Here is a 10,000-nt window from a genome sequence, read left to right as displayed (position 1 = left end):
TAGTAGTATTCATGTAGAACAGAGAGGAGGAATAAAGTAGTAGTATTCCTGTAGAACAGAGAGGAGGAATAAAGTAGTAGTATTCCTGTAGTAGAACAGAGAGGAGGAATAAAGTAGTAGTATTCCTGTAGTAGAACAGAGAGGAGGAATAAAGTAGTAGTATTCCTGTAGTAGAACAGAGAGGAGGAATAAAGTAGTAGTATTCCTGCAGTAGAACAGAGAGGAGGAATAAAGTAGTAGTATTCCTGTAGAACAGAGAGGAGGAATAAAGTAGTAGTATTCCTGTAGTAGAACAGAGAGGAGGAATAAAGTAGTAGTATTCCTGCAGTAGAACAGAGAGGAGGAATAAAGTAGTAGTACTCCTGCAGTAGAACAGAGAGGAGGAATAAAGTAGTAGTATTCCTGTAGTAGAACAGAGAGGAGGAATAAAGTAGTAGTATTCCTGCAGTAGAACAGAGAGGAGGAATAAAGTAGTAGTATTCCTGTAGTAGAACAGAGAGGAGGAATAAAGTAGTAGTATTCCTGCAGTAGAACAGAGAGGAGGAATAAAGTAGTAGTATTCCTGCAGTAGAACAGAGAGGAGGAATAAAGTAGTAGTATTCCTGCAGTAGAACAGAGAGGAGGAATAAAGTAGTAGTATTCCTGTAGAACAGAGAGGAGGAATAAAGTAGTAGTATTCCTGTAGAACAGAGAGGAGGAATAAAGTAGTAGTATTCCTGTAGAACAGAGAGGAGGAATAAAGTAGTAGTATTCCTGCAGTAGAACAGAGAGGAGGAATAAAGTAGTAGTATTCCTGCAGTAGAACAGAGAGGAGGAATAAAGTAGTAGTATTCCTGCAGTAGAACAGAGAGGAGGAATAAAGTAGTAGTATTCCTGTAGAACAGAGAGGAGGAATAAAGTAGTAGTATTCCTGTAGAACAGAGAGGAGGAATAAAGTAGTAGTATTCCTGTAGAACAGAGAGGAGGAATAAAGTAGTAGTATTCCTGTAGAACAGAGAGGAGGAATAAAGTAGTAGTATTCCTGTAGAACAGAGAGGAGGAATAAAGTAGTAGTATTCCTGTAGTAGAACAGAGAGGAGGAATAAAGTAGTAGTATTCCTGTAGAACAGAGAGGAGGAATAAAGTAGTAGTATTCCTGCAGTAGAACAGAGAGGAGGAATAAAGTAGTAGTATTCCTGTAGAACAGAGAGGAGGAATAAAGTAGTAGTATTCCTGTAGAACAGAGAGGAGGAATAAAGTAGTAGTATTCCTGTAGTAGAACAGAGAGGAGGAATAAAGTAGTAGTATTCCTGCAGTAGAACAGAGAGGAGGAATAAAGTAGTAGTATTCCTGCAGTAGAACAGAGAGGAGGAATAAAGTAGTAGTATTCCTGCAGTAGAACAGAGAGGAGGAATAAAGTAGTAGTATTCCTGTAGTAGAACAGAGAGGAGGAATAAAGTAGTAGTATTCCTGCAGTAGAACAGAGAGGAGGAATAAAGTAGTAGTATTCCTGTAGTAGAACAGAGAGGAGGAATAAAGTAGTAGTATTCCTGTAGTAGAACAGAGAGGAAGAATAAAGTAGTAGTATTCCTGTAGTAGAACAGAGAGGAGGAATAAAGTAGTAGTATTCCTGTAGAACAGAGAGGAGGAATAAAGTAGTAGTATTCCTGTAGAACAGAGAGGAGGAATAAAGTAGTAGTATTCCTGCAGTAGAACAGAGAGGAGGAATAAAGTAGTAGTATTCCTGCAGTAGAACAGAGAGGAGGAATAAAGTAGTAGTATTCCTGTAGAACAGAGAGGAGGAATAAAGTAGTAGTATTCCTGCAGTAGAACAGAGAGGAGGAATAAAGTAGTAGTATTCCTGTAGTAGAACAGAGAGGAGGAATAAAGTAGTAGTATTCCTGTAGTAGAACAGAGAGGAGGAATAAAGTAGTAGTATTCCTGCAGTAGAACAGAGATGAGGAATAAAGTAGTAGTATTCCTGTAGTAGAACAGAGAGGAGGAATAAAGTAGTAGTATTCCTGTAGAACAGAGAGGAGGAATAAAGTAGTAGTATTCCTGCAGTAGAACAGAGAGGAGGAATAAAGTAGTAGTATTCCTGTAGTAGAACAGAGAGGAGGAATAAAGTAGTAATATTCCTGTAGAACAGAGAGGAGGAATAAAGTAGTAGTATTCCTGCAGTAGAACAGAGAGGAGGAATAAAGTAGTAGTATTCCTGCAGTAGAACAGAGAGGAGGAATAAAGTAGTAGTATTCCTGTAGAACAGAGAGGAGGAATAAAGTAGTAGTATTCCTGCAGTAGAACAGAGTTGTGTTCTAGTAGGTTCATAAGGTTCTATGAGCTGGGAGCGCAGTGTTCTAGTAGGTTCATAAGGTTCTATGAGCTGGGAGCACAGTGTTCTAGTAGGTTCATAAGGTTCTATGAGCTGGGAGCACAGTGTTCTAGTAGGTTCATAAGGTTCTATGAGCTGGGAGAGCAGTGTTCTAGTAGGTTCATAAGGTTCTATGAGCTGGGAGCGCAGTGTTCTAGTAGGTTCATAAGGTTCTATGAGCTGGGAGCACAGTGTTCTAGTAGGTTCATAAGGTTCTATGAACTGGGAGCGCAGTGTTCTAGTAGGTTCATAAGGTTCTATGAACTGGGAGCGCAGTGTTCTAGTAGGTTCATAAGGTTCTATGAGCTGGTAGCGCAGTGTTCTAGTAGGTTCATAAGGTTCTATGAGCTGGGAGCGCAGTGTTCTAGTAGGTTCATAAGGTTCTATGAGCTGGGAGCACAGTGTTCTAGTAGGTTCATAAGGTTCTATGAGCTGGGAGCACAGTGTTCTAGTAGGTTCATAAGGTTCTATGAGCTGGGAGCACAGTGTTCTAGTAGGTTCATAAGGTTCTATGAGCTGGGAGCACAGTGTTCTAGTAGGTTCATAAGGTTCTATGAGTTCTTTCAGATATGATGGAGTCTGATCATTGAGAGCTTTGAAAGTGAGGAGAAGGATTTTAAATTCTATTGTAGATTTTACAGGAAGTGGATGCAGTAATATGATCTCTCTAGGGTTCTAGGGTTCTAGGGTTAGGGTTCTAGGGTTCATTACCTAACGCTATGTTGAGCATAGCTCAGGGGTTAGCGGTCCTATCCTGCGTGTCATTCCCCTCTCTGCCTCCTGTTTCCTGTCTCTCTACTAACCTGAACATTAAAGGCAAAAAAGCCCAAAAAAATATACTTTAAAAAAAAAAAAGTTTATTTTAATTTAGGAAAAAGTTCGGATCCCCTCATCACTAGCGTTAGCCCCTCTACCCCTAACCCCTACTCCTACCCCTAACCCTCTCACCATGGTGCTCTCTGACCCTAACCCTCACACCATGGTGCTCTCTGACCCTAACCCTCTCACCATGGTGCTCTCTGACCCTAACCCTCTCACCACGGTGCTCTCTGACCCTAACCCTCTCACCATGGTGCTCTCTGACCCTAACCCTCTCACCATGGTGCTCTCTGACCCTAACCCCCTCACCATGGTGCTCTCTGACCCTAACCCCTCTCACCATGGTGCTCTCTGACCCTAACCCTCTCACCACGGTGCTCTCTGACCCTAACCCTCTCACCACGGTGCTAACCCTCTCACCATGGTGCTCTCTGACCCTAACCCTCTCACCATGGTGCTCTCTGACCCTAACCCTCTCACCATGGTGCTCTCTGACCCTAACCCTGATGTGATTTATTTAAATCACATTTTACAGAAACTTTCAAAAAGTATTTTCTTCAGTTTTAATTCTTTAATAACGTGTCGTATTAAATATCCAAATATGTTAAAACACACACGGGCTTTCATACGGTGTCTAACTGCTCGGGTCAGCGCTGCTGGAGGCAGAGCAGTGACATCATCTTTATAACAGGAAGTTAGTAACAGGAAGTTGCATGTTTGTAGTTCTCAGGTTGATTTCAGTGATAAATATAAATCAGCCTCACAATGAAAAAGTATTATTAATGTTTCTGAACTCTACTGGGACTGCATGATGATGTCATAATGACCCGTCTCTCTGACCAATAGGAGGCCACCCTCTGGCAGCCTACGCAGACCTGCTCCCCTCCTCATTGGTCAGTCTGACGCTGAGTGTGGAGCTGGAGCCGGAGGACCTGCAGGTGGTTTCTCTCCGAGCTCCTCGTCTGCAGGAGCTGCAGCTGGAGCCGTGGAGCTCGTCCTCCGGCCTGGTGAAGCTCCTCCCACACCTGTTCCCTCACCTGACCACGCTCCGCATCAGGTGACCTTTGACCTTTCTCACCCCATCAGAACTGTTTTGTTCCCCCGCCGCTCGGGTGACTTGTGATTTGGTGCCGACCGATTGGTTGACTGAGTTGCCATGGCGACAGTAACGACTTCGTTGTCCCCGCAGACACGCCCACGTGCCAGACGAGGACTTCCTGTCTCTGCAGCGGCTTCGGCGGCTCCGAACGCTCGAGGTTTTGGACCGGAGTCCCCGTCTGCCACAGCTGACCTCTGACCTCCACAAGCTGACCAATCACAGAGTCCGAGTGCTCACCAGCTCACACAGAGACCCACTCGCCTGCCCATGCGTCTGACCAATCACAGCCACCGGGACATCAGGGGGGCGGGACCAAAGTGTTTCTACTTTTGTTTCTGAATAAAATCACTAAAAGCTTTTTGGTTGTGTTCGTGTGTCCGAGTGAAAACGTTTCAACACAAATACATAAAACTGTTTATTTATTTACAGATGAAAAAAACAAAATAAGATTTTTTTATAAAAAACAAAAACATCTTTCAGTCCATTATTAAACTCCCAGAATGCTTTGCGTCACAGGTGTGACAGTGGGCGGAGCTTCCTGTCACTCTGACGCGTCGCCATCTTTCTGTTTCTTCTTCTTTTTCTTCTTTTTGACGATTTCTCCCGAAACCTGCAGGAGACACAACGTCAGGTCACATGACACCTTCATTCTGAACATGTGACCCTCACTGACCAATAAGAAGCCTCGTTACTGACCTCTGTCTCTGCGTCGCCAGGCTCCGCCTCCTCCGCCGCCGCCTCCTCCTCCTCCTCCAGTTTTGCCTTCTTCTCTTTTTTCTTCTTCTTTTTCTCTTTCTTTGCGTCCTCGGCCGCCGTCACCGGCTCGGCGTCGCTGTCTGCGGCTTCCCGCTTCCTCTGGAGGTCAAAGGTCACATGACAGGTAAGTCAGCTCTGATTGGACCACAGGTGGCAAATCAAGTTAAAGTCATAAAACATAAAATGAGACTTTTTACCTTTAATGAGTCCGTTGGTTCCTCCTTCACCTTCGAGACGCTGTCGATGAAAACATCAGAAGGTTAGAAACACCAGACGGCTCAGTGACATCACAGTGACATCACAGTTCAGGTGACAACACAGTTCAGGTGACAACACAGTTCAGGTGACGTCACAGTTCAGGTGACATCACTGTTCTCAGGTGAGCTGACGCGCCGCTGAAAGCGGAGCGAAGAAGCTCAACCCTGAAAGTTCCTGTAGCAGACTGACTCCCTCAAAGAGCACCGCAGCTCAGTGAGAGATAACTGTCTGCACACACACACACACACACACACACACACACACACACACACACACACCTGTCTGTACCTGACACACACACACACCTGTCTGTACCTGACACACACACACACACACACACCTGTCTGTACCTGACACACACACACACACACACACCTGTCTGTACCTGACACACACACACACACACACACACACACACACACACACACACCTGTCTGTACCTGACACACACACACACACACACACACCTGTCTGTACCTGACACACACACACACACACACACACACCTGTCTGTACCTGACACACACACACACACCTGTCTGTACCTGACACACACACACACACACACCTGTCTGTACCTGACACACACACACACACACCTGTCTGTACCTGACACACACACACACACACACCTGTCTGTACCTGACACACACACACACACACACACACACACACACCTGTCTGTACCTGACACACACACACACACCTGTCTGTACCTGACACACACACACACACCTGTCTGTACCTGACCCCTGACCCCTGACCCCTGACCCCCCCCCCCCAGGTGTACCTGTAGTCCACATACTGGGTCTTCCAGTCGGCGGGGGTGCTGCCGTTGGGTTTGCCGTGCTTGTCTAGGAGTCCTTTCTGAATCATCATCTTCTTCTGACTGGCCTGAGAACACATTCATCACCTGTTGAGTGATTTATTGACACAAACTGAATAATCAGCTGATCAATAAGTTGATCGGTACCTTTGGTCCCAGACCCCACTTCCGAGGATACGTGTCTCGCTCCATGATCACTCTTTTAATCTTAGCGACGATGCCGTGATCACAGGTAGAGATGACCGCCGTGGTCATCAGAGCGACGGCTGCACGATGAGAGGGTTCATTACAGAGTTAGGCTCATTATTATAATAATTATTATAAAGGGTTAATTATTATAAAGGGGTCATTACATCGAGTTAGGGTCATTATTATAATAAAGGGTCATTTTAATAAATATTTAATTTAATTACTATAAAGGGTTCATTTAATGATGTATTAATATTAGTTTATCTAGAACAGAAAGCCATCAGAAAAGGGTGATAGATAGCAAGTCATCACTGCTCGAGAGCTGCTGCATCTATTACATCATCATGTGGCTTCACCTGTACACACACACACACACACACACACACACACACACCTGTACAGATGGCCTCGCCCTTGGTCGTTATGACAACGATGTCCTGGTTGATCTCGATACCATCTTCGTACCTGAGGACACCTGGCAGCATGATCTTTGCTCCGTAGCAGATAGCGTTCACCTGGAGACAGACAGGTGAGAGGCAGACAGGTGAGAGACAGAGGCAGACAGGTGAGAGACAGAGACAGACAGGTGAGAGACAGAGGCAGACAGCTGAGCAGACAGACAGGTGAGAGACAGAGACAGACAGGTGAGAGACAGAGGCAGACAGGTGAGAGGCAGACAGGTGAGAGACAGAGACAGACAGGTGAGAGACAGAGACAGACAGGTGAGAGACAGAGACAGACAGGTGAGAGACAGACAGGTGAGAGACAGAGACAGACAGGTGAGAGGCAGACAGGTGAGAGACAGAGGCAGACAGGTGAGAGACAGACAGGTGAGAGACAGAGACAGACAGGCGAGAGGCAGACAGGCGAGAGGCAGACAGACAGGTGAGAGACAGAGACAGACAGGCGAGAGGCAGACAGACAGGCGAGAGGCAGACAGGCGAGAGGCAGACAGGCGAGAGGCAGACAGGCGAGAGGCAGACAGACAGGCGAGAGGCAGACAGACAGGCGAGAGGCAGACAGGCGAGAGGCAGACAGACAGGCGAGAGGCAGACAGGCGAGAGGCAGACAGACAGGCGAGAGGCAGACAGGCAAGAGGCAGACAGGCAAGAGGCAGACAAGAGGCAGACAGGTGAGAGACAGACAGGTGTACTCACGGCGCTGTCCTTCATGACGAGGCGTTTGTGGGACACCAGCAGCTTCTCTAGCGGGTAAATGACTCGCCGCAGATACGTTTCGTCTTTGTTGTGATCGAACTGCCACTGAGCGTCCAGGACGTCGTGCATCGTCACCATGTTGTCCTGGAAACCAGTGACATCACATCAGCAGGTAACTCCCAGGGTGCATTTCAGCATCCACACATCCAATCACATCGCTAAGATCTAAAACCATTGATCAGTTCCTGCTGCTGCCAACAGACCAATAGGAGCCACTTTGAGTTAAACACTTTAAATCAGATGTTTTATTTCTTAGACATGAGTGATGTCACTCTGATGTCACAGCGTGATGCCAGAGTGACATCAGAGTGACGCCAGAGTGACATCAGAGTGATGTCAGCAGCGGTGAGACTCAGCTGACACTGAAGCGTCTCTGCTGCTGTTTCTGTTTCAGAGCTTAATTATCAGACCTGCACCAATCAGCTGGCCTGAACTCAACACTCTGACCTTTGACCTCACAGCTGGACAGGAAGTGATGCATACCTTCTCTCCCAGGACGCCGGAGCGAACCCGCCTCAGTTCCTGCATCTGACCTCCGACCCCCAGCAGCAGCCCCATGTGGACACACAGGGTCCGAATATAAGTCCCAGCCTCACAGCTGACCCAGAAGATACCTGGGGGGGGGGGGGGAGGAGGGGGGTAGAGAGGGAGGAGGAGGGGGGTAGAGGGAGGTAGAGGGGGTGAGGAGGAGGGTAGAGAGGGAGGAGGGGGAGGAGGGGGGTAGAGAGGGAGGAGGGGGGGTAGAGAGGGAGGAGGGGGTAGAGAGGGAGGAGGGTGAGGAGGGGGGTAGAGAGGGAGGAGGGTGAGGAGGGGGGTAGAGAGGGAGGAGGGGGACGAGGGGGTAGGGGGGGTTAGAGAGAGGGGGGTAGAGAGGGAGGAGGGGGACGAGGGGGTAGGGGGGGTTAGAGAGAGGGGGGTAGAGAGGGAGGAGGGGGACGAGGGGGTAGGGGGGGTTAGAGAGAGGGGGGTAGAGAGGGAGGAGGGTGAGGAGGGGGGGTAGAGAGGGTCAATACTGGCATTGATCGGTTTCTCAAAAGGTTTTAAATAAAAAAATATTTAAATAGTTATAAAATAAATAAATAATCAGATTTAAATCATTAATCAGCAGAATGATTATTGATCAGTGGCTAGTGGTTATTAGTTATTAATAGTTATTATTTATTAATTATTAATTATCGATCAGTGTTCAGGGACCGGTCTTACCGAGCCTCCTCTCCGGGTCGTACTCGATCAGTTTGCTCTCGTAGATCGTTCGGACTCTCAGTTGACGTTTCACGGCGGCGATCAGCGGCGGCCGCTGGAACAAGGCGCCGGTCAGCGTCTCCAACGCCTGCAGCCAATCAGAGAGCAGACACACAGCCAATCAGAGAGCAGACACACAGCCAATCAGAGAGCAGACACACAGCCAATCAGAGAGCAGACACACAGCCAATCAGAGAGCAGACACACAGCCAATCAGAGAGCAGACACACAGCCAATCAGAGAGCAGACACACAGCCAATCAGAGAGCCTCGATGGTGCGGATCAGCTGACTCACCCGAGCTAGCGTGTGCTCGCTGTCGATGGCGTTGTGCAGCCGGACGATTCCCACGTACTCCTTCCCGGCGCTCTGCTGAGACTTGACCAATCGCGTGGCTCGATCCACGCAGACGATCAGGCAGCCGGTGACCTTCGGGTCGAGCGTCCCGCTGTGTCCCGTCTTCTCCACGCGCAGAATCCTTCGTATCCACGCCACCACCTCGTGAGACGACGGGTTCGCCGGTTTGTCCAGATTAATAAAACCCGACCTGCGAAGAAGACACGTCAACTTCCTGTCTGAGCGCCGTCGTAACTATCGTACACTCGACTATCGTACACACGCTCAACTATCGTACACTCGCTCAACTATCGTACACTCGACTATCGTACACTCGACTATCGTACACTCAACTATCGTACGCTCGACTATCGTACGCTCGACTATCGTACACTCGACTATCGTACACACACTCGACTATCGTACACTCGACTATCGTACACACACTCGACTATCGTACACTCGCTCAACTATCGTACACTCAACTGTCGTACTCTCAACTATCGTACACACACTCAACTACCGTACACACACTCAACTATCGTACACACACTCAACTATCGTACACTCACTCAACTATCGTACACTCAACTATCGTACACTCGACTATCGTACACACACTCAACTATCGTACACTCAACTATCGTACACACACTCAACTATCGTACACTCAACTATCGTACACACACTCAACTATCGTACACTCAACTATCGTACACACACTCAACTATCGTACACTCAACTATCGTACACACACTCAACTATCGTACACACACTCAACTATCGTACACACACTCAACTATCGTACACACTCAACTATCGTACACACACTCAACTATCGTACACACACTCAACTATCGTACTCTCAACTATCGTACACACTCTCAACTATCGTACACTCACTCGACTA

At 47.6% G+C, this 10,000-nt stretch overlaps 2 protein-coding genes, 1 long non-coding RNA gene and 1 other non-coding gene across 4 annotated transcripts in view; 1 reads left to right on the top strand and 3 right to left on the bottom strand.

The window, feature by feature from the left end:
• The window catches only part of LOC128375258 (uncharacterized), a 9,778-nt gene extending 5,172 nt beyond the window's left edge, over nt 1-4,606 (top strand). The window contains exons 4-5 of the mRNA XM_053335560.1: nt 4,016-4,226; nt 4,359-4,606. Coding sequence (XP_053191535.1) covers nt 4,016-4,226; nt 4,359-4,545 — 398 coding nt within the window. The 3' untranslated portion in view covers nt 4,546-4,606. The remainder of the gene's footprint in view (nt 1-4,015; nt 4,227-4,358) is intronic.
• A 64-nt stretch (nt 4,607-4,670) lies between these two features.
• Nucleotides 4,671-10,000, bottom strand: part of dkc1 (dyskeratosis congenita 1, dyskerin) — a 7,297-nt gene continuing 1,967 nt past the window's right edge. Inside the window, exons 5-14 of the mRNA XM_053335344.1 lie at nt 9,052-9,301; nt 8,718-8,844; nt 7,998-8,128; nt 7,455-7,598; nt 6,692-6,812; nt 6,256-6,374; nt 6,073-6,176; nt 5,222-5,261; nt 4,965-5,123; nt 4,671-4,878 (exon numbers count right to left, since the gene is read on the bottom strand). Coding sequence (XP_053191319.1) covers nt 4,810-4,878; nt 4,965-5,123; nt 5,222-5,261; nt 6,073-6,176; nt 6,256-6,374; nt 6,692-6,812; nt 7,455-7,598; nt 7,998-8,128; nt 8,718-8,844; nt 9,052-9,301 — 1,264 coding nt within the window. The 3' untranslated portion in view covers nt 4,671-4,809. The remainder of the gene's footprint in view (nt 4,879-4,964; nt 5,124-5,221; nt 5,262-6,072; nt 6,177-6,255; nt 6,375-6,691; nt 6,813-7,454; nt 7,599-7,997; nt 8,129-8,717; nt 8,845-9,051; nt 9,302-10,000) is intronic.
• LOC128375090 (uncharacterized) lies at nt 5,467-6,035 on the bottom strand. The gene is made up of 3 exons (XR_008323070.1): nt 6,010-6,035; nt 5,835-5,914; nt 5,467-5,510 (listed from the first exon to the last, which is right to left on the bottom strand). It is a non-coding gene; the product is annotated as an uncharacterized LOC128375090 (long non-coding RNA).
• On the bottom strand, nt 6,573-6,648 carry LOC128376078 (small nucleolar RNA SNORD83). Its single transcript, XR_008323230.1, has one exon. It is a non-coding gene; the product is annotated as a small nucleolar RNA SNORD83 (small nucleolar RNA).

Source organism: Scomber japonicus, chromosome 16 (assembly GCF_027409825.1).
Source record: "Scomber japonicus isolate fScoJap1 chromosome 16, fScoJap1.pri, whole genome shotgun sequence".
Classification (NCBI taxonomy): domain Eukaryota; kingdom Metazoa; phylum Chordata; class Actinopteri; order Scombriformes; family Scombridae; genus Scomber; species Scomber japonicus.
The sequence above is the reverse complement of the archived record's forward strand: the minus strand, read 5'-3'. Positions and strand labels throughout refer to the sequence as shown.